Raw genomic sequence first — 24,449 nt, 5'->3', positions numbered from 1 at the left:
GCACAAGCTCATCAGTGCTTGCACAACAAGGCTTAATAAAAATATAAAAATTAAAGATTATCATTAACAATCTAATAGCATTTGAAATGTTGTAGGAAAAACAAAGTTGTCGCGTCCTTTATCCAGCTCTATCCTCTTAGCACTTGTCAGGTCACCGCTTCCCATTCTCAGCTCTGCCATCAGGTCTGGGCATGAACTGCATCCTGCGGTAACCTTGGAACAAAGAGACAAGACTGGCTGAGAGTAGAGTACTGTTCTGCACTCTTTGATGCAACAAGTACATCATTTGTTGTTGGATGTGTTCCTGGTTCCGGTTGATCTAAATAATGCAGCCTAAATCCTCTGAGGATTAATATTATGGAGGTGTAGTGTATGCAAGATTAAAAAGATGAGTCTTTAGTCTAGATTTAAACTGACAGAGTGTGTCTGCCTCCCGGACCGTGCAGGGAAGAATATTCCAAAGTTTAGGCGCTAGATAAGAAAAGGATCTACCACCTGCACTTGATTTTGAAATTCTAGGTATTACCAACTGACAGGACCCCTTAGAGCGTAATGTACGTGGTGGTCTGTAATACAATAGAAGTTCATTCAAATACTGCGGCGCTAGACCATGTAGGGCTTTATAGGTAATAACTTACGCGTTTGTTTTAAAAAAATATAAATATTTGCAGGTTCTCTTAAGATTAAGAATAATTCTGATTATACTTTTAACATTTGCTGCACCTTATCTTGAAGAAAAGAGAGTTACCGTATTAAAGTAATTTCCTTTCCTATTTGCTCAGTACAGATTTTGGAATGCAGTTTCTATATTTAACCACAGGAGAGCTCTGTTGCCCACTTTGTTTAAGCAGGGAAAATGAAACCTGATGATTTTCTGTATTAACAAGCAAAAACCTTCACCAAAACTTACTGAGAAGATGTCAAAAGAAAAACAATATATCACAAAATTTTGTTTTTTTATTTGATCTAAATCCCTTACATTAGCATTGAAGAACTCATATGTCAGCAGAGAACATTAACTTGTTTCCCTTCTTAAATAAAGAACATCAACAACAAGAAATGACTTAAATTAACGGAATAAATGTGTCCACACCTTACTGTACCAGAATGGACAATCTCACAAGGTGTGTTCGTAGGGCCTAAGCATTAACAATAGGGTAGAATATTAATTAATGTAGATGTGTGAACGATCCATAATCCATTTAGTCCAAGCAGTTATACATTAAGGTTGTGAATCTATCCTACTGTAGGTAACACACAAAAATAAAATGTATACCACCACCTTGAATATCACTTGAAGTCACTTGCAATTAAATGCATACATGAAATGCATATACTGACTTAAAGCTAGAATGATGTTTAATAAAGAGGGCTATAAAATAGGATGTTTGATTTATTTATTACAGGTATATTGTATTTGTTCTGACTTCCTTATATTGCATTGGAAATACACTGTTTGTATGTGCAGAAAAAGGTTGATGTGTCATTGTGTCACTCCATTGTGACATATACCCCCTCAAAGAAGTATAAACATTTAACATACATGATAAATATATTTTGCATGTCTACTTTACCGAAGACAAAAAAGCAGTAAATTCCAGTATAATATAAAACAATGAACCACATTTAAAAGAGTGGTGCTTTTAAAAGAGGTCACTGTAAAAAGTGGAATTTTCAAGTTATGCTGATCTTACAAAAAAAGTGTGTGTGTGTGTTAGCATATATGTGTGCTGTTCATTTTTTTCTGATTCATTGTGATTTTTCACAACGGCTTGCCCTGTGAGTGGTCCCAGATTAGACTGGGATCAGACTGACCAGCAGTTTCAATGGTTTAGTATTTAAGTAAAGTTTAGATTGTAAATAAAACAATGAAACTAAATCTATGTACAATAAATAGAGGCAATGTTTTCGAAATAAACTAAATTCCTACAAAAGAAAATAGAAAAATAAAAATAAATACATTTAAAATGAAGGCAGAGAGCGAGAGGTTTACAGGGTGAGGTTGAGAACTGAGAACAAGGGTGTAGATGAGAGACAGAGCAGAAAAACAGGTTTGTAAGTCTTTAGAGACATTCTACCCATTCCAAAAGCTACTTGTCTTCCTCTATAGTACATTTACAATTATTTAAACTGAAACCTCACTTGTGATCTTATCTCATCTAAACATTGTTTGACCTCTCGTTTTTACCTTTAACCCATGTGTGTGTGTTGTGTAAAATCTTGAAATATGTGTGCTACAATGACAACCATAATATAAAACCTTGTAAGTTATACGTATCCAAATCTGAACCCTATGTGTATGTGTGTGTGAAAGAAACTTTCGCAGGTTTCACATTGTGGGTCATTTGCACCTGAATACGGATTTGGACTCTCTCGTGTTAATTTGTTCAATTTGACAACAAACTATAGTAAAATCCCTCCAGGGCATTCAGATTCATTCTACGGGACATAAGAGGCAGTTTCAGGCACTTTAAAAGATTTGAAAGTCTATAGAAGGGAGAACATAAACATGCCCCCAAAACCTATTTTTAAGGGGAAAAACTTCTCACCTCTTCTCAAGTCTTTCAGTAATGATTCAGTAATTTAATTACAGATCCAGTTTAAAAGTATTTGTCTGAAAGTATTTATTCTAGCCTATGTGGCAATATAAGGCTTCCAACAAATATAAATATCTTAGACATGTGGATTTGGGTCTGACTTTGACTAGCCTAATCAGAATAGTTTATGCTATTTAAAAAATGCTTTATTTAATGTTTAGTGCATATATACAGTCGTGTAAATCCTAAACTTTATATGATCTTCACCTATTACGTGTCATTAATTTAGCCTTTAGCCTAGGATAGTCTTTTCTATTGGTCATGCCCAATAAATATGTCAGTGGAACATTTTCACATCATATTACCATTTATGACGTTTGTTTGTATCGTAACTAATTATGCAATCAATCCGTTTATTTCAATTATCTTTTGTGCCTCTCCCTGTGCCGAGGTTTGTGTCCCACTAATGGAATCTGGTTTTGGGTGACCTGACACCCCAGACCGGACCTACAGGTTTCGGTCACGCCCAGTCTATAACGAACCACATATATAAAGAGTCAAAGAATGTTACTCTCTAGAAGGAAGTTAAGCCCAAGGGAGAGAAGCATAACTCCCCAATAAAAGAGAAAAAAGTACTCTGGACTTAACCCTCTCAAGAATCAAGATGCAGATGTCCGAGCCCCTCAGCCAGAAGAACGCGCTTTTCAAGGCCATGAACCGATTTATCGGCGCCGTCAACAACATGGACGAGACGGTCATGGTGCCGAGCCTACTGAGAGATGTGCCGTTGGACCAGGAAATTGAGCTGCAGAAGTTAACTAAAGAGCCGGACAGCTATCGCAGGGATGTTGAGGTGGACATGTACAGCTACTACAGCCAGCTCAAGTCCATCCGAAACAACATCGAATGGGGCGTCATGCGTGCAGAGGAGCAGAGGCGCAAAAATGACAATTCTGCGTCGGAGCCACCGCGCACCGAGCCCGAGGGCGACATGGACTTGGAAGAACTCCTACAGTACCACTTGAGGGGTTTGCATGGGGTGCTGTCCAACCTTACAAGTCAAGCCAACAACCTGACTAACAGATACAAGCAGGAGATTGGCATCGCTGGCTGGGGACAGTGAACTGCATCGTGAAGGACATTAATTAGGATATGATGATTTGTTCTGACCTAATATAGTTTGTATTTGTAAAAATCCTAACTCCCATTTATACTGTCAAGAGGTTCGAAGGAAAGATATGCCAAGATGGGAAAGTGGTTTTGTTTGAATGTTTTCTATAGTGTTGATCACTGACATGTTAAAAGGACTGCTTCTTGTATTTATGTCATGGCATATAATTTGCACTGACAGTCTTTTTAAATCTCTGTTTGAGTGGCTGAATGCCACCTTACCTTGCTATTTAAACCTATTTATGTATTATGTATATTTGAATGCTTTTATTTTTTCATTCTTTATGAGAGGAAAATTGTTGTCTTATGATGTTCCTGTATACATTCCAGAGTACAACTTGTGAGTTTGTTTCCTCTGATAACTTTAGGAACTGAGTCTATGATAATTTTTTTGAGGTTTTTTGAAGTTATAGAGAACCCTTTGGACGTTCTCTGCTAACTGTAGACTGTATAGACTGTAAACTATCTGTGAATCAACTTGTGAATCAATGACGTGGACAGCTCTGAGAATCACTGTGTGTGTATCATGATGAGCTTCATGAGGTTCTGTCATAGTGTGCCTTGTAGGCCCTAAGTATGATTGTTCACAGCATATTTTGTTTGCCTGAAAAAATAAACTTTTGTATTTGAATTCATCTTATCCATTGTCATGCTGTTCACTGTTTTCATGTCCCAACAATTCATGATCACTATTCCATAGGCTATGCACTACTGATCATACACACTATATGGTACTTACGAAGGTGTCAATCTACAAATATCATTCATTTGTGTAATGTCATTTTGTGTAAAAATTAACTAAAATTCTTATCAGTAATCTCTTAGATCAGTGGTTCTTAAAGTTATTTATAATTCAATTTATTAATGGTGCATGCCACATCAGCATTGCTGTGGGGAAAGGAGTTGGTTGGACTCGCCTTAACATCTGCAATTTTGACACTGTTATATTTCAACAACAAAACGAAACTTTACAGAACATATCTATACATTTCTAATGATTTTGTAACCTCTCGCGTATTTAATTTAATTAAGTTATATTTGTATAGTTATATTAAGACATAATTTAAAAATTTTAATAATAGCTAAAACTTTTCATACCAGGGAGGTATTCCAGAAAGCTGGTTATGTGACATACCTGGCTAAGTTAAAGGCTAAGTACGCTGATAACCTCAACTTTCGGTTCCAAAAACAGAGATAACTTTTAGGGTGTGTAAGTAACCATAGCAACTTACTCTCTTAAGATAACCATTCCAGAGCAGGTTATGTTCGACAGTTAGTTCATTTTGACAAAATGTTACTAAGCTTTAGGAGTTGTCTGCGCATGTGTGCGTTTTTGATGAGCGTCAAGTGGGCGTGGAAGCACAGATAACGTATTTACAGCACTATTACAATTACATTTCAAATCTCACCCCTCGAAATTTAGCATTCACAACTATATGTTTTATGAACTTTATCATTTAACCTTTCAAAATGAAATAATCTTTAAATAAAATAATTCAAACTGTGGTTCTTAAACTTTATGTATTTATATGAAATATTGTATATACTTTGAATTATGTTTATTAAAACATCTCCAAATATCACCGGATAAATATACACACCATGCAATTTCCAAAAGTTGGATGTTAATAGTGAAGTATATTAACTGCAGAGCAAATGCATATCATTACTCTTGTCCACTTATTATACAATATTTGATGCATTGGGTCAAAGATAGCTATGGCCAAAGGTTGCAACGCAAAGGTTGCAAGTTCAATTCCCAAGCTGGCAGGTTTCCAAGGCTTTATTCTGTGATCCCCCAATAGGATCACTATGGCATATTGTTCACATATTTAAATTCTTCTTAAATTTTTAAATACATTTACACAAAAAATTTAACTTAAGATTGTTACGTCCCATGACATAATTTTGTATGTTTTGGATGTTCCCATGTTGTTCTCTTCTCTCGCTCTCTTTCTCCTCTCTCTCTCTTTGCTAAGCAGCGCTACAGATCATCTGCAGCTGGATACAATTAGAGGCAGTGGCTTACTTGCTACACAGGGTACTACAGAGGTTAAATTAATTTTTTTAAATGGATATAAAATTATAATAAGAATTTAAATATGTGAACATTATGTCATATGTGATCCCATTGGGGGTAACCTAATGAAGCCTTGGAATCCTTGCAAAGTTTGCATTTGAAATCTGGCTCTTTTAGGCCACAGATATCTTTGACCCAATGCATCAATTTTGCATAATAAGTGGACAACTAATGATATGCAATGGAGTTAAAATACTTCACTATTAACATCCATTAACTGCTGGAAATTGTAAGGTGTGAATATTTATCCAGTGATATTTGGAGATGTTTAAATAAACCTAATTCAAAGTTTATACAGTATTTCATATAAATGCATACAGTTAAACAATAACTGCTTACATTATTTTATTTAAAGATTATTTCATTTTAAAAGATTAAAAAATAAAGTTAATAAAACAATTAGTTGTGATTGCTGAATTGCAATGGGTGAGATTGGAAAGGTAATTGTAATATTGCTGTAAAATTATAATTCATTATACGTAATCTGTGCTTTCACGCCCACTTGACGCTCATCAAAAACGCACACATGCGCAGACAACCCCTAAAGCTTAACATTTCCTTAAAATGAACTAACCCTGGAACATAACCTGCTCCGCAGCAGGTTATCTTCAGAGAGTGAGTTGCTATGGTTACTAACATACCCTGAAAGTTATCTCTGTTTTTGGAACCAAAAGTTGAGGTTATCAGCTAACTAACCTTTAAATTTACCTGGGTATGTCACATAAACAGCTTTCTGGAAAACACCCCTGGGCATACCTATTCAAAATTCCTATTTAATAACAACATTAAATTATTAACTATACTATGTGTAATAAAAATATAATTTAAAGATCTTTCCCATATATGTGATCTATAAAATCGAAACAAAAAGCATTACTACAATTGCAAAATATTATTCAAGTATGCCAAAAGTTCAAACTAAACAGTTTGACATCAACATTAGAAGACAAAATAAGTAAAGTTGATCAGAATTAAGATGAAATTGTGCTGACTAATACAATCATGTCCATTTAAATCTACTCAAATAAAATCGGTATTAAATACTCTATTACGTACTCTAGTAGGTATAATATATATTTCTTAATCTCAGAACAGCATTATTGATTAAATTATTTATCATAATTTATGTAAGTTTTTATATATAATCGTCTCTCTCTCTCTTGATACTAGACTTACTAACTCTATTTCACAGATATGTCAATCAATGACGCTGACACTGTAAAAAAACTCCCCGTGTTTTGTATTGCAATAATTTTGGCCTCTTGCGCTTGCCGTACATGTCAATGTGGCTGTTGTGTGATCATGTGTACAGTTAACACAAAACAGTTCTTTGTGAAAAGATAGAATAAAAATGGAAGATGAGCATCTGGTCCAGGTTAAAAACATCAGCAGCTCCCGCTGCACCTTTTTCAACATAGAGCCGAACGACTATCGATGTGTGAGTAAATATATTTTTGAAAGCTGCTAAAGCTTTATGTTGTTAGCCATCATGCTAACCAAATCATGACATCATCCTTTCCAGGCATGATGATCAACTGTCCTCAATTGTTGTTAGTCTGACAAATGTAATGTAATTAATCGCCACTGTTTTAAAAATAATAACTTACATATGCAGTGTATGAAATTAACTACGTCATGTTAGGAGGAGAAATGAACTCACTCTAGAGTAACGTTAGTTAAAGTGTCAAGAAACGTAACGAGCGAGGGGTGTAAGGTTATCTGGTTAACAGACCATATACTGATTGGCCCGTTAGTAATACATTTGTGGTGCAGTATACATTATATTTCATACATTAGTTCTGTCCCTCTTTCTTAAAGCACAATTATCAGTAGTGTTGAAAGGTAGCTAGAAGCAAGAATAGTTCAGAGAGGGATAAATATATTAAATCAATAATAATATAATATTGCCTGACTAAAGTCATAAAAAAGCTTTAACACATAATCTGTTAAACAGCATAACAGATATGTAACATGGTTATATTGAACATTTGATGAATGTGGTTGGTGTTCCAAGTTGTCTATTAATCCCAGATAGCAATCTATTAATACTAATAACACATGATAACCCGAATGCAGCAAATCATTTTGTCAAATTAAGGAGATAACGTGTTTACGAAACGCACTCTGTAGAGCAGATTGTCCATTCAGGGCTACTGTAGAAACAACATGGCGAATTCCATCTAAGGGGACCTGTGCTGTAGATAGAAATAGCTCAGATTTGAAAGACAATAAAAAAACATAACGCTTCATTATATAGGGTCTTTATACACCTATGTAGACATAGTAACTCGTATTGCATTTCTGTCAAGAGATCCTCCAAAAAATCACACATTGGACCTAAAACATAAATATTATGTTGCTTGATTGATTGCACTCTTTACTCTCTATTTTGTATATACATTTTCAGGATGTGATTCTTAAAGTTAAAAGAGCCACAGGGACATTTTCACTGGTGGCATGGTAAGTTAATTTATATCCAAGTTATATTATACGCTGCATATTTGTTTTGTGTGATTTCTTTTTTTTTAAGGTTCACTTTTTTAAACTTCTCTGTCCATAGCTTTTTAATGCTCTTTGCGATATGGCTGCTGCGGCGATATAACTCTTTGGCTCAGGTACAGTGAGTACCCAAAATAAACAATTGAAGCTTGTCAATCAGTAATTATTTTCTTTCACACTGATGTTTTAACCATACAGACAAATGTATTCAATTACTTTTCTTTTGTTTATTCAGAAAATGATAGCCAGTCTGACAGTAGCTGCCTTTTTTGACAGTGCAGCATATGTTATGGTGAGTTGCAATAATTAAGAGTTTGTTATGTAAATTAAGTAATGTGATGCAAGTTTTATGAAATGTGGGAGTATTTCAATCCTCTTTTATTTCGTAAATTACAACTTTTATTTCCTTGTATCTGCAGGGAGAGTCTCATCCGGAGGGTTCTCTATGTGATTTTCAGGCTTGGTGGCTCACATATTTTGGTAACTGATTAGGAGTCTGTACAGATATAGAATATTTGATACTTTAATGTATTTTGTATTGTATTGTGTTGCGATTTAATTTTGGTTGGTTGTTTTAGACTGGAGTGCTCTGGCCTGGGTGTGTCTTATTACTCTCAATCTCTACCTGAACCTGGTGAAAGAAATTAGAACTGAACATTATGAAATGTGAGTCAACACACACATTCCAACAAAACATGTTTTTAACTATGTATACATACAGTCACAGTTTTCTTAAGATCTAAATGTGTTTCTCAGACCGTACCATGTGGTGGCATGGGGGGTTCCTCTGCTAATGTCGATCCTACCTCTGCTTTCTGGATACTATGGTCCTGCTGGAGCCTGGTGGTATATTTTTGGCTTTTAATTCTATGTTTTTATTGTAAACATATCACCACCCCAGTCTCAGTGTTTTCTTTTGTTGTTTTCTGCAGTTGGATCACAGATGACCATGTTGCCTGGAGGTTTGGCATGTACGTGCATGTGGCGTCCGGAAGTCCCTGTTTGTTTTTGTGAATGATTTTGTTTTGCTGACTGACGATTGAAACTTTGTTATGACTTGCGTAACTCATGAAACTTCTCTGGAATTTCTGTTCTTGTTGAGATAGTGTACTTGTATTTCTGGTAAATACTGATTTACATGTGTATATTACAGTATGTTCAGAGACGATTTTTCATGACTGCTTTAATGGCCCCAGAAATATTTTTGACATTGATAATGTTTGAAAGGCATTAAATTAGATAACAAATTATCTGACAGACTTTTTTTGTCAAACAATTGACACTTTATGGTTGTTTATGTGATGGAGCACACATGTGGTTACGGATGAAAAGCAGTGTAAACTATAAAATGTGCAAAAGGAAGCTGACTTGCACACATTCACTTACGTAAATGACTTATTGGTTAAACAAATTGCGAGCGAACTTAGATCTGAGGTCCAAATGTGTCTAGCATGATTTGTTTGTGGATACCTCTTTGTTTGATATTTTGTGCAATTACATTCATACATTTATTTGACTATTGCCAAAAGCTTTTTTGGGCCAAGTTACATGTATTTTGATGTTCACTTGCAGATGGTACATCCCCCTGTTTACCCTTATTATCCTCATGATCTGGTGTTATGCTCGAATCATCTGTGTGGCCAATGAGAGGGTAAGTGCATCTACGAAACCTACACCCACTTAAATACCGTCCTACAACTTGAATGTGAAACTAGTCTTACATTGGTCTCAAATTCATCATGAACAAAGCCTTTGTCTCTTTATCTTTTCTCTATCTGATATTTTTATCACTGACCTACCATGATAAGGCAAAAAGCCAAATTCCAGAACATTTTTGCACGATTTGCTGTTCATGATGAGTCGTAAACCCGATAGATCAGAATATACGAGCCTTGTAAGTGTGCTCACACCGGAAAAGACATGTACCTGGTTTTTGTCTACTGCTGTGTTAAGTAGTTAATAGTTATCTTTTTGTGGTACGCACTGCACATTAAAATATTATATAATTATAAACGTAAGTATAAATGGATGCTCAGACCAGTTTAAAGTTCAGAACTGTCTTAATTTCAGATGCGTTCCTGGTTGGGCACCTTTAACCCAGAAAGAGAGAGGAGGAAGGTAAGTGTTTGTGTAAGTGTAGAAGAATACAGATGTACCCAAAACAACACAGTTGTATTCACATCCTCTATCCAAACTTCTTGCAGATGTCTTTAGCTGAAGAGATCAGACCGTTAAAGTGGTATCCCTCCGTCTATCTGCTCGTATCTATCTTCCCCCTTATAAATCGGTAACGTAAATTCTAGTCACATCTTATATTTTTGTGAATGCAACTTTGGATGTGCATCTAATTTAGGTCTGTATTTTTACAGACTTCATAACGCTGCTTACCCAGAGGACCCTGTGTTTTCTTTGACCTTACTGCACGTGCTCAGTGCTCCCTTACATGGTCTTGCCAATGCTCTCGTTTTTGGTAGAGACACCTGGAGTCAACTGAGTACCACAGGAATAAAGGTACTGTTCACACTGGTCTCAGATAGTATGCACATATATCTAATTCTCACGTAGAAAAACAAGCTGTAAATTGATTCTCTGGTTTTTATTTCTGTGATATGTACGTTTTTTATCGTTTTAGATGGCCCTTCAGTCTCGGCTGTGTGATCGCACAATGATTGGAGAGTACCATCCAGCGACTATAAGATACACACATGACCTCGACACACACTCCGACTCAGATGACGAGGACAGCAATGTTCTCTTTTATAGTCCAGACATGACTCTGAAAGACAGAGGACCCTGGGAGAGTGTTTAGGAAGTAGTGTGTGTGTTGGTATGTGTTTATTTACACTCATTGCCTTTAAAAACTTCATTCAGTGTTAAATATTGCTGTTTTGTGTCAACACTTTAATTAAGTATTACTACAGTTAAAAACAGTGAAGGTCTGTCCTTCAGTGATGGGTAAGGTATTTGTTCTGTATTATTTGGAGAAAGCTTTTAAAACTGGAGTTGATTTCCAGCTCAGAATAATATGTCTTGTATATAATGAAAGACTCGCTTTTATATATCATTCTATAGCTCATTTCAGACATATCAAATACTTTCAGAGATTTGACCTGTTGGCTTAAGATTTGTGCATGTTTCATTGTTATATTTATGAAAGAAAATGCTATATTTTTGTATTGGCTGCAGAATCAACAAATTGTAAATAAAAATATAACATTTGTATTTTGTCTTTGTGTTTCTGTGTAGAAAAAAACAAGCCCAATTAACTTAAGTATCTAAAGTTGTTTTATAAACATGTTTATAACATGAACTGTTTCACAAGAGGGTTATTAAAGATAAAAATCTGTGATAAACTTTGAATTGCCAAAGGTGTGCTCAACATTTAATAAGTTGACGTTGCAAAGAGCTGTTCTGGACAATACTGCGACCTACAAGAGAATATTTTCAAGTCAGAATTTTGTTTTGTAATCGGCGGTGTTGCGTTACGTCATCAAAGCGCATTTAACAGCAATTGGTGAACAGGTCACCAAGTCTGTTAAGACAACCAATCACAGATGAGTGCGACCAAAAGGTTGATGAGAAATGCGACAATAACCATTCGTAAAACAGTCTCATAACAGCGGCTGGGCGCTTCCGGATACATTTCTGTTCAATAACACCAGTATCGTTCACAACGTACAGACGCGTTTGTTTCAGGACAAGTTTTTCGTGTACAGACACGTTAAAAACTGTACATTCTGTACACAATGGTATGACTTCTGATTAAAGGTAACGTAGGAATTTCATAACTTTTACTGTGAAGACTAGATACTGCTGTTTACGAGATCAACGTAACAACAAATGCAGTTATATATTTACTCAATATTATATAATAAATGACTAATACCTAAATTAAGACATTTTAAGTAGGTTATTTCATAGGTAATGTCAATATGCAAAGTTCCTTATATTGAATAGATTGTTATAAACAGACAGTAATCCTCATGTTTAAATGTACATTAATCTTAGTTTTATTTTATGTTTGACTGTATGCTATATGACTGACTTATAATGTTCTACCCTACAGCCGGCTGCTACGTGGCGCGCAAAATCAGTGCATCCCTTAAACAGGGAGAACAGCCTGAACAACCCGTGCTCACACCATGTAGTCTGGCTAAAGGTGAACTGTCATTATATATCTCACACTCATACAGCCATAAACACTTTTTTATCATTCACGTTAAACATCAGCACAGCTTATCATCAGTCAGGAAAAACACACTATGTTTAAACAGACACATACATTATTTTATTTTTCAGCACAGCAGGTTCAAGACATTTCCTCATTCCTCATTACTTAAAGTAATACTTCACCTAAAAAATTAAATTCTCTCATCATTTACTCGCCTCCGAGTTGTTCCAAAACTCTCTACATTTCTTTGTTATGATTAACACAGAGCAATGTATTTGTAAGAATGCTCATAACCACACAGATTTGACTCGCATTGTAGGAAATGTGAACTGGGCACTCACTAGGGTGATGACACATGAAGGCAAGAAAGAGTTTATCCAATCGCCCTGTCTCAACAATGTTCTGATGCTTAGATAAAGGTATTGCTACACGATTGCTAAGCTAACCTTTTTGGTTGCTAGGGGCGTGGCTTACCATATGTCAGTTGATGATACTCTAGGCTATGAGTAAAATGAACCAACCCCATGTCTCTACGATATTCTGGGGCTTAGATATAGGTATTGATAAATGGTTGCTAAGCTTACCTGTTTGGTTGCTATGGGTTTGGCTTAGCATATGTCAGTTGATGATACTAAATGCTATGAGAGAAACGAACCAACCCCTGAGTCTCTTTGATGTTCTGATCCAGAGATATAGGTATTGCTAAACGGTTGCTAGTTTAACCTATTAACTATTTAACCTATTTGGTTGCTAGGGGGCGTGGCTTAGCATCTGCCAGTAAAGACCAGTTTAGGACAAGTAGCATGTTTTTTCCTACTATGGTAGTCAATGGGGGCCAAAATCTGTCTGGTTATAAGTATTCTTCCAAATACGTTTCTCTGTTTTCATAAGAACAAAGAAATTCATACAAATTTGGAACAACTCCAAAGTGAGTAAATGATGACTGAATCACTTTAAGTATGTGACAGTATGTCTTGTTTTTATACCATTTCGCCTCAGGACGAAGGAATCAAAGCATATCAGTGTTTATGGGAGGTATAGATTGCATTTACAAACGTAACTAATGTTGTCTGACCTGTTTGTGTGTTTTCAGGTAAAAAAAAGCTCTATTCAGGGGATGAAGCATTAATGTCGAATCCAGAACCTGAGGGGTTTGCTGGCTCATCTGCGTCTGCGCCTGCAGTGACAGCAGTTCAGAAATGTGGTTCCTGAGGTTAAAGGTCATGCAGAAGCAAATCTGGGCACACAAGGGGTTTACATTGCTGAAAAACTCTGCATTCCACCTATAGCAGACTTAACCAACCAGCGATGCCAGAAAAGAAATGCTGGTCAAAAAATTTGCTGGGTGAACAGCACGAAACCAGCATTGTTTATATATCAGCATTATGACATACAAATCTGACTCCAAACCAGTTTTGCTCTGCATGACCTTTTATTTTTAGGTGCTAACACTAGTTGTCTTTATCTCTCTCTTTCGATATGTTTTCATTCAGCTGTAATATGTGAAGATCTGTTCATCAACCTCTGTTTCAGGGGCGGTTCAGATCTGATGTTTACCTGCAGCAATATGACTGCATTTCGACTAGACTTACATGACAAAAACAAAATAAATTAATAAGCTCTAATTCTATTATTGTCGTTTCGTTTCTTTCTCAAACGAGTCAACAACAAATGAAGATAGTGAACTTGATTTTATGTATGACATGATATTGCGCTTTCAGGTAGGGCCAACTTTCTATTATTTGTAATAGTTTAGATGGTAAATGTTCATTGGGTGTGGTGTTTGATGTCCAAATACTTTTAGCATTAGTGTATTGTATTCTGAGCAAAACAACGTATCACTTTCAATTGTGGCGAAACTGCAGCATAACAGGTAATATGGGTTTTATTTAAATATACAATTAATGCGTAGAAAAAAGACATTTTGCCGAAAATAAAGCAAACTTGCCTACAATGTTATCAATCGTTATTAAAATGTGTTTTTCTTTTCGTTTCGCCGTATTTTGTAGCCGTTCTCCTGAGCTAGACCTACATTTTAATGTGAAATCTGAGCTTCGGTTTATACCCCAAATACAACTGTTCAACATGAATAATAATATTCAACTTTAATAATGTATTTGAATTTAAAGCGATACGTCAACTGACCAAATTTGGACATCACTTTTCACCGGGACTGAAGATTGCTCTTTCTACCACTAGATGGCGCACTCAATCTTCGCATTTTCACGTCACCGCTTCTCAAAGAAGAAGAGCCTCTGACTTCCGGTGACTAGCGGAAGTTTTTAGTCGAGGGCTGTAATCCAAATACACATGCGCTCACTTTCAGTTCATCACCGAAATTATCTTCTTTTGTCATGATCTACAGGTTACACTGACTCTGGATTTGAAAAGTAAGTGGAATATATGAATATTGAACCAATATAACGGCAGATTTAGGCGTTGTAGTAGTTAGAAGTTTAATGAGGAACTTCTGTTTAATGTTAAATGTATTTAATTGTTGATTGTTTTATACGGCATGTGCTAAACTCCCTTTATACATGAAAGAAGATAAATCTCACAAATTAGGCGGTTTTGATTCAGGTTAAAGATGTGCTTTTAGCGCATGTTGCCATAAAGAAGCTTTGCTGATTCTGCTTTCCTGGTAACAATAGTTAACCTAGGTTCTAATCTCATGTGTTGTGTCTGTTCTCATTTGTGCTGTGTCTGCGATCTCAGGCTTTTTAACGTTTGTTTGGACAATGCCACATGAAAAAACCCGCAGTAGCCTCTTGTCTGACACCCTGAACCGGAGAAGAGCTCTGACGCTCTCACCAGGTGGAAGACATGTCAGCTGTCAGGTAAATCCATATTTAAAACAACATCTGGCATAGTGATGTGTATAACGTTACAAAGGATTTAAAATAATCTTTTCGATTTGCCCATGTGTCCCAGACTGAAAGTCCACTCAAGATTCCCAGAAGTTCCTCAGCTAAAGATGAGGATATAGAGACAAATAAAGATAGGAAAACGAGCAGCACCAAGGTGACTATAGATGAACTGAAAGTGTTGCATGTCAATATAACATTATCTTTATACAAATAGGGTGTCTACTTACACTTAACGGGACAGTTCACCCAAAAAATGGTCAGCATTTACTCACTTTCGGGTTGTTCAAAATCTCTATACATTTCTTTATTATGATTAACAGAATAAAAGATTTCTTCACCACCATTGACTACCATAGCTGGAAAAAATACAATGGTAGTCAGAAGTGCCCCACAACTGTTTGCGTTCCTACATTCTTAAAAACGTTCTGTTTAACAGAACAAAGTAATTTATAAAGCGTTTTTTTCTTCTATGGTAATCAATTGTGGCCAAGAACTGTTTGGTTGCAAGCATTCTTACCAATTTGTTTCTCTGAGTTCATCAGAAAAAATAAATGTGTACAGAATTGGAACAATTTGAGGGTAAGGAAAGAAAAAAGAAATTTCCTTTTTTATGTATACTGTTCCTTCAAAATGTAAACCTAAAATTAGTTGTAAAGTTCGTAAATAAAAGACTATAATCAATTAAATATAGTAATTGCAGTTTTTTGTTCACCGTACATAATGACAAATAAAAATGTAGCTTTACAGATTACTTGTGAAATAATCATTTGACCATCTTTTTTTTTCAAAAATAATGAGACAAGTTTTACATTTGATACAAATTTATGATTTTTCACCCACAGTAGTATGTTTTGAAATTTAGACTTACTACGTTTTACCGTAAATAACCCGTGATCTCAAATTTGTTTTGATAGAGTCCTACTTATTTTAATTTTATTTGTTTATCTCTTTGCATTAGATCCATTGGACACAGCTGGCATCAAATGGTACGTCCCCCCAGTTAGATCCCAGATCAACCAGTGATCGAGGACATAAAACATGGCAGGAATTAGAAAGGTAAAATGCTTGCTGGGCTATGGTACAATGCTTGCTGGGCTATGACACAGTGCTGTAATTCTGATTGTCTTATTTAGTTAAATGATGACATCAGAGCCATAATCTAATGAAATCGGCTAAATTCTGAGTATTTAACCTGAAAGTTTAACATTCTTTATTTCCCACCTGTTTCCTGTAAGAGGAAATGATGCGAGTCTCATGAAGGAGTGAGCGCATCTGCATTTGGTTTGAGTTGTTTTAGGGCACAGTAAGATTGTACTGCTGCCTGTAATAAAGTTGTAAGCGATGAATTTGTCTTATCTGGGTTTAACAGATCTACTACTACCCTTTTGCTTATCATTCATGCACCCTCTGTGCATGCTGGCTCTTGAACTAAAATTTTAAATGTTTGTGCCACAGTGACATTAGTAAACAAATTAAGCAAATAGTGAATCCATAGGTCTATGGGATTTTTGCCTGCTTTTATTATTTGCTGGGTTAAAAAAAAAAGTAAATTTATTGCACATTGCTGATAGAACAAGACACATTATTTTGGGGGCAATTAAGATATTTAGCACAAACTGTGAAGTATAAGTTGTGTTCTTAAAGGGACAGTTCACCCCAAAATAAAAATTCTGTCATCATCTACTCACCCCTGAGTTGTTCCAAATCTGTATACATTTATTAATGATAATTATTATGAACGCAGAGAAAGATATTTGGAAGAATGCTTGTTACCAAACAGTTCTTGGCCACCATTGACTTCCAGATTAGAAAAAAATTAAATGGTAATAAAAAGTGCCCCAAAACTGTTTTCATTTCCTACTTTAAAATATCTTCTTTTGTATTCAACAGAAGAAAGAAATTTATAAATCAATTTTTCCTACTATTGTAGTCAATAGTGGCAAAGAACAGTTTGGTTACAAGCATTGTTCATCAGAACACGACATTTATACAGATTTAGAACAACCTGAGAGAGTAAGTATATGAAGAGAGAATTAAAATTGTAAAACATTAAGTTTAATATGTAGGGTTTATTCCCCAACAATTATCAAAAATAATGTACATGTTGCTAATCAAATTATTTATTATTCTTACAGACGTCAGGTAAAGATTGTCTTAAAAGATGTCCTCCAGACAAAGATCGGACAAAGCTTTCTTGGAGAAAGACGAAGTGATCAGACATCAACAAGTGAGCTTAAATACACGAGAAGAAGCAGTCTGACAGTGAGAGGTAGAAAAGACTCTGCTGAAGCAAAAGATAACTCACCATGCCCAAAACAGACCAAATCAACCGCTTGTACTGAAAATGAATCATGTTTATCCAAAGATCAGATAAAGATAAAAAAATCACGAGTCAAACAAACAAACTCTTCGCTGGAACTATCAGAGCTGTCTGAAGAATCAAATAACTCTTATTCACCCAGAGAAAGTGAGTCTCCAGAGTGTGTTGAGATTAGCGATCAGCTGTCTGAACAGATCAAGCCATCTACATTTAAAGAGAAGGAGGCAACATCGCTTGAAGGATCTCTACAAAATGATGAAGCAGTTTTGTCTGAATTTGAAGTGGGACACAGCCCCTTATCATCAATAGAAGAGCAAGTTCACCTCAAAGAGGATGACACTGATAGTGAGGTAAGATTCATGTTTGTAAATAAATTACTACCCGCTAGTTGATTGCAGGTATTCTTGAAAGAAACAACAGAAGTTGAGTTATCAATATTTATGATATATTTTCCAGAAGAAGAGTTTTAATTGTGTAAACCTGCTGAATATGAATAGTCAACAGAAGCTACTATTCATGGTAGTTGCTGTGCTCTACTAGAAATCCTTACTCTTGTCTTTACTGGTCAACCTTGCAGCATCTAACCAATCAGAAAGAAAGTGAAGAAACACAAGAATGCTCAGAGTATACAGAAGAAGATAAGAAGGAAACCCACAAACGGGTGAATGGAGAGACAGAGCAGGAGTTGGAGGGGTTAAGGGGTAGTGTCTTGCGTCTCTCAGTCGGGGCTGATGGAGAGGTCCCACTCAAAAGATGTCGTTTGGACAGCCTCTCAAGTGAACAGGTTCCCGGGTCAGACTGCGCCTCTGAGAGTGCAGAGGGACAGTCCTGTCAGCCCCTCCCAACTGAAACCAGTAAGTGATTTGAGAGGTCACAAGAACATTCTGGTGTGATTTTATTAACACTTTTTATGTCAGTATCAGTGATTTGACTAAAGCAACATGTGTTTTGCATTAATTTGTTTTGGCTATTTGGTGACAATCACTCCCTCTTTACTTCTGCAAGTTGTTCTCTCAAGTGAAGAGGAGGAAGAGGAGAATGAGGAGGATGTGGTAAAAGACAAAGAGGAAGAGGTCTTAAACATTCTGCCACCAGAGGGCGATAAAGCAACGGATAGACTAGAGACACCAGAAAGCGCTTATGAGCAGAAATCAATGCCTGATTTTCACTCGCACATTACACGACTGTACACACAGGTTGGTTCGATGATCCACATACTGCACTATATATAAAAGACTATTGCTCCAAATACACTGGTCTCAAAGCAATAATTTGCTCAAAAGTCTAAATTCTGTCATCGTTTACACCCCCTCTTCTCATTTCAAACCTGTATGACTTTCTTTCTTTTGCTGAACACAAAAGAATATATTTTACAGAATGTCGGAAACAGAAAACTGTTAGTCCCCATTGACTTGCATTGCTTTTGTCTCCATTTAAAAGACGTCAGTTTGGATCAGCAGTTTTTGGAAACCAACATTGTTCAAAAAATCTTTTGTATTCTGCAGAAGAAACAAAGTCATACCGGTTTATTTGTTTTGGTTTGTAATTGTTCTTTCTTCATTTTAAAATGTGAAAAAGCATTTAATTGTTTTTTTAGTTATTTATCGTTCATACAGAAATTGTATAATTCTCACACTGAAATCGTATAGTCTCATCCATCAATGTGTATTCACATGGACTTGGTGCTTATTTGGTTAAAACCCATTTTCAGAGTTGTAGCATGATGGAGTTGCGACTGTCTTCACTTCACATGGGTGGAGTTAGTGCCATATCCAATGAGAATATGAAGGTAAGGACAATATAATAGATTTATTTCTCACAAACTATTTCATTAAAATGCAAATTAGTGTTTCGTGGTCCATTTTAAAGCATCAGGAGGTTATTATATTATTTTACAGATTTCAACAGAGGAGATCATCATTTCATTAAAAGGTAAATATGCTCTTCTGTCATTTAACAAAAATCAACATTTATTATTTACCTGTAAAACTTCTGTTCATACTTTCTGTTAATAAACTGTGTCACTTACGCAGATTCTTCAGTGAAAGTTTCTATATCGATGGCAAGCGTGCGTAAATACAGTGTGTGGGAGGGGACCATGTTGAAGGGGTGCGAACTGGTTAAGGATGATGACATCCTGCCGCCTTCTTTGCTGCTGCTATGGCTGTTTGACTCTCAGGCCCGCCAATTGCACAAAGATCTGTCCGTTATCGAACCAGAGACATTCCCAGGTCATATATCTGCACTATCTTTCTGCATAGTGGAGTGTTCTTGTATATCTGAAATGACGTTTTCTCTGTGTTGTGTGTTCAGATGAAGGCAACACGTGTGTGGTGCTGTGTTTGGCAGAGCCTGTTGCTGGCATTGAGAGTGCCATCCTGGCCTCACTAATGGACCTGGTGGCTCTGCAACAGGGCAGTCCAGAGCTCCTCTCCCCCCTCACACATTCAGACTCCTTGAACCTGCTGCAGAGCTCACAGGAAACACATTTGCTAAAGCTGCTGACGTCCAAATCAGACATGCAGACCAGTAATGCTGCACAGGCAACTGTATCTACCATAATGGTGCGTTTTGTGTGATCTTTTGTGATGTTTCATAGTTCTTTCTTTGAGATTTGTATGTATAAATTTGCTGCTAATCTTGCCTTTATGTTGTTAATTCCTGCAAATTTTTGTCGTCAAAGGATGCTGATGTTCAGCTGAAGCCAGTCTACACACTGTGCCACAGAAGATCTCAAGGTTCCTACAGTGTTTCAATGGAACCTGGTCTCGGGTCAGAATGGACCCCCTACTGCCACCAAGGTCCTACACGCAGGTACACAAGCTTAAAACAGAACTTGGTACTTTTGTGAAGTGAATTTATATTATTATATAGATAATTACGTCTGGGATAAAAGGATTATTGGATTGTCTTTTGATGTATTTCAGTTCTGATTTGCATTTCAGTTCTGATTTGCATCTCAGTTTTGATTTGCCTCCACTTTTCTCTTTAGGTTGATTCAGTTCCCTCCTCCGCCCTCTAAAGGAGCCCTCTCTGTGACAACAGAAGACTTGGAGTGTTTAGACAGTGGCGAATTTCTTAATGATGTCATCATCGACTTCTACCTCAAGTAAGGCTGGTATAGAGATGCTGTACATCAGTGAGAGGAGTTTAATTTGATCCAGCCATTCCCATAAGGCTTGGGGAGATTTAGGGTGGAATTAAACAAATAGTTCAGTTAGAGGATTTTGGCTCTTAAGTCAATTAGCTTATTCTGACCGAGAATCACCCACAGAAAGAAGCTGTTGGAATGAGTCTGCAAATGTTTAAATAAATGTAAAACAAATATTTTGTAGGTATCTTTTGGTGCAGAAGGCTCCACCGTCATCTGTTGAAAGATCACATGTTTTCAGCAGCTTTTTCTATAAACAGCTCACACGCAAAGACAATGCGAATGAAGACAGCACAAGCACACCGTGAGTGTATAAGCACATAGTTTGGATATTTCAGATTGTCTGCAGTAACAAAGAAAGCTGTTTCACTGCACATTTTTATATTTATGATGGGTTTTTGCTTTCAGAGCTCAGGTCAGAAGGCATCAGCGTGTTAGGACATGGACCCGTCATGTAGACATCTTTGACAAAGACTTCCTGTTTGTACCTGTCAATCAAGAGTAAGTAGTTGTTTGATTGTGTCCACATAAAGCGGCTACTGATTTTGGACATACATTTTTATTGATGTGCTATGTACTTTTTGCTACGTATCAGCAGATTATTGTCAGTCATTTCAGATTGATGCTTATATTTGAATGGGGTTTAAATCTTAACATGTCTGTTTTGTTCGTGTCAGATCGCACTGGTATCTGGTGGTAATATGTTTCCCAGGGTTGGAAGAACCGCATTGTGTGAACAGGGAAGGCTTTGGTGATGAGGGTCTGAACGCAACTGAGATCCAGTCCGACAACAGGTCCAACAGTAATGAGGATAAAGACGCAGGTAACGCAACAGTTTTTAATTCTTCAATTTGTTCAGTTTCACCCATCAGAACCTGAATATAGGGAATAGCATCTCATGATTCTGAGCACCTTTTTTCTTAATCTAGATGACATCCAAATAAAGGCCAGTAATTCTCATGAACCCGTGGTGAGTCACCATGACCATTAATATCTGACAGGGCTTTTCAGTCAGAAATATAATTTATATAGATTTAATATAGAACACGTTAGTAACACGTTTTCTGCCTCTTTCTCTGTAGAGCTGCACAGAAAGTACCTGTAAGAGACAAACTATCTGCAAAAGGTGTGTGGGTTTCTTCAAATTCCTTGTCTGCCTGGCCACATCTCACGTCTGAACTTTGTTTAACACGGTCTCTTGATGCTTTATTTTTTCCAGGCCGTGTATTCTTGTCATGGACTCTCTGAAGTTATCTCTTCATGAGCGTATCTTCAAACTCTTGCGAGAGTGAGTGTTTGCACTTTGTTTTGTTGAAGTCTTGGATTTGAACTGCATTTGTTGTACCAATGAAATAAGATATTTTAGAATGTGATGTAGGCATTTGATAACATACACATGATATGTCTATTAATATGTGTATTGAATATCGAATATGCTTAGTTATTAAGTGTGAGTGTCTTTTAAGATACCTTCAGGTGGAGTGGGAGGTAAAGAGAGGTGGTTATCGTGACTTTAGTGTTGAAAACATGGAAGGTTCCCATTGTAAAGTCCCTCTGCAGGATAACAGCAGCGACTGTGGCCTCTACCTGCTACAATATGCCGAAAGCTTTTTACAGGTAGACACATCTTTACACCACATTATCAAATACACAATGTGTGCAACTGTCCGTTTCAACCTTACAATCAACAGCTAATGCTCTTTTCCTTTCAGGACCCAGTTGTACATTTTGACTTGCCGCTGAGATTAGAACGCTGGTTTCCTCGGCAAAAGGTTCGAGGGAAACGAGAGGACATTCGAGACCTCATACTACACCTGTACCGATTTCAGCAAGGCTCTATGGGAAATGAAGCATTAATAGATAGAGTAGATAATAGAAATGCGATTTAAAAGTGTTTAGGTGTGGATTATTTTACACTAGATGTATTTATATTTGATGTCTTGAACATTTTATATAGTTTTATGCATTTTAATACGTTGTTGCAAAGATTTCAGCAGGAAATAAATTTCTTGAACTTTTGCACAGTCAAAATTACTACATTACTTCCACATGCCGTTGTATATTTCTCTGTTTGCCCTTGGTTGTCATGAATGAATGTGGGATTGAGCAAAAGGCCTGGACCACACGATTGGACAAGCAGTTGGGTGTAGCGTAAATTGGTACTGTCATTGGTCAACTTGTTTGGGTGGACGGGTAGATTGAAAGGAGTTTGCAAGAGATGCATATGCTTAATGCTAACCAGACAGACTGAGATTAGACGGATTTAGAGACCACCCACCTTCTTCCAGTAATCTCAGTATTCCGGTGTGTGTACATTGTTACTCTGTTTGTTAATTTGGAAGAGGCTTACTTTGATACAGATGGGGATATCTACAGTGACTTATCAGTGAATCATTTAGAAGACTAAAAATGGGTGAATGGTTACTTTTTTGTGTATTCACATACTTTTTTTAAAATTGCCAATGTACATTATGTATGGGGGAGTTTATATTTAGTAAATTATTATTCTGTTCTGCTCAAACTTTTCTGTTGAGTGATGCCAATGTTTTTACTGCATTCTGGAAAATTCTAAGCAAACTTTTCACAGCTCTGGAACAATAATAAGACAGCTCTATAAATGGCTCGCACTCCATGTGGTGTACTTTCTGCCAAACTTGGATGGGGGTTGATACACCAGCTGAACTTTAAAGAAGCAAAATGGCTAACTTTTCTGAACAATTACCTAGTAACTGCACTGAGGCAAAACAATTGTAGACAATGTATACACTGTATGTATGTAAATTGGTAAAATAAAGAGATTTAGCAGATGCTCTTATCCAAAGCGACATTCAAAACAGAATGTTGGAGCGATCACTGAGACATTAAAGAAACGGTTCATCCAAAAATGAAAATGCGGTCTTCATTTACTCACCCTCAAGTTTTTCCAAATCTGTATTTATTTCATTGCTCTGCTGAACACAAAAGGAGATATTTTGAAGATTGTAGCAAAAAATTCTGGGGCACCATAGACGGGGATGGTGGCAAAGAACTGTTTAGTTAAAAGCATTCTTCAAAATATCTTTCTTTGTATTCGTCACAACAAAGAAATGTAAACGGGTTTAGAACAAGTGAGTAAAAGATGAGAATTTTTGACTGATCAACTGATATCATATAAAGCTTATTTAGTTGGCAGGAGATGTGTGTGTTGTGTTATCATGCTAAAGATGTTCTTTCTCTTGAATCCTGTTAATTTACAGTTTGTTGTGGTCTTTAGGGGTCAAACCAATTATACATGTCCTTTACCCAGTTCTTTACCTTACAGGTTTAGCTGAGAACTGGTTGTGTAATCACCTCCGTATCACTTTTTCAATTGAAAACTTTTGTAATCCTGTATGTTTTTATCAATTTTGACGGTGGCCTTTAGACAGTAACCATAACCTTTGTCTCCCACCTACACTACCAACCCCTGTATTCTTGGTTCTGCAGTCATGGTTACATCCAATACCTCCGGTTACATCCAATACCTCCAGTTACTTCTTGATGAGCTTCTCTACAGGATTACTAAACAAGATTAAAGAGAGAAAAAAAATCCCTTTCCATCTGTTTACCTGCGTTAACATGAGCGGTTACCTATGTGTGACTTTGAGGATCTGGTTGCATAGCCCTTAATCCATA

General features: G+C 36.5%; 3 protein-coding genes and 1 long non-coding RNA gene across 5 annotated transcripts; all 4 read left to right on the top strand.

Annotated features, from left to right (window-relative positions):
- Positions 1–3,117: 3,117 nt before the first annotated feature.
- mid1ip1a (MID1 interacting protein 1a) lies at positions 3,118–4,347 on the top strand. The gene has a single exon (XM_056755371.1). The coding sequence runs from the start codon at positions 3,202–3,204 to the stop codon at positions 3,658–3,660; it is 459 nt and encodes a 152-aa protein (XP_056611349.1). The 5' UTR covers positions 3,118–3,201; the 3' UTR covers positions 3,661–4,347.
- Positions 4,348–7,072: 2,725 nt separating this feature from the next.
- si:dkey-100n23.5 (cyclic AMP receptor-like protein A) lies at positions 7,073–11,513 on the top strand. The gene is made up of 13 exons (XM_056755028.1): positions 7,073–7,225; positions 8,195–8,247; positions 8,348–8,402; positions 8,522–8,578; positions 8,706–8,766; positions 8,865–8,952; positions 9,043–9,132; positions 9,219–9,257; positions 9,859–9,937; positions 10,357–10,404; positions 10,491–10,573; positions 10,656–10,797; positions 10,919–11,513. Exons 1-13 carry the CDS (start codon positions 7,139–7,141, stop codon positions 11,093–11,095), a joined length of 1,059 nt encoding a protein of 352 aa, XP_056611006.1. The 5' UTR covers positions 7,073–7,138; the 3' UTR covers positions 11,096–11,513.
- Positions 11,514–11,777: 264 nt separating this feature from the next.
- On the top strand, positions 11,778–12,450 carry LOC130427506 (uncharacterized). The gene is made up of 2 exons (XR_008907317.1): positions 11,778–12,054; positions 12,353–12,450. It is a non-coding gene; the product is annotated as an uncharacterized LOC130427506 (long non-coding RNA).
- Positions 12,451–14,143: 1,693 nt separating this feature from the next.
- Positions 14,144–23,686, top strand: senp7 (SUMO specific peptidase 7). 2 transcript variants are annotated; one of them, XM_056755027.1, is made up of 23 exons: positions 14,144–14,330; positions 14,657–14,847; positions 15,173–15,294; positions 15,389–15,478; positions 16,283–16,380; positions 17,460–17,593; positions 17,690–17,994; positions 18,222–18,498; positions 18,650–18,840; positions 19,356–19,433; positions 19,543–19,576; positions 19,678–19,875; positions 19,958–20,208; positions 20,328–20,458; positions 20,637–20,753; positions 20,980–21,099; positions 21,204–21,296; positions 21,473–21,618; positions 21,725–21,765; positions 21,878–21,921; positions 22,015–22,083; positions 22,262–22,412; positions 22,508–23,686. In XM_056755027.1, exons 3-23 carry the CDS (start codon positions 15,196–15,198, stop codon positions 22,682–22,684), a joined length of 2,844 nt encoding a protein of 947 aa, XP_056611005.1. In that variant the 5' UTR covers positions 14,144–14,330; positions 14,657–14,847; positions 15,173–15,195; the 3' UTR covers positions 22,685–23,686. The 2 variants fall into 2 exon arrangements, with proteins under 2 accessions (XP_056611005.1, XP_056611004.1); XM_056755026.1 differs by lacking the exon at positions 14,144–14,330 and having other exon boundaries at positions 17,460–17,994.
- Positions 23,687–24,449: the final 763 nt, after the last annotated feature.

This window comes from Triplophysa dalaica, chromosome 8 (genome assembly GCF_015846415.1).
Source record: "Triplophysa dalaica isolate WHDGS20190420 chromosome 8, ASM1584641v1, whole genome shotgun sequence".
Lineage (NCBI taxonomy): Eukaryota > Metazoa > Chordata > Actinopteri > Cypriniformes > Nemacheilidae > Triplophysa > Triplophysa dalaica.
This window is presented reverse-complemented; position numbering and strand designations above follow the sequence as displayed.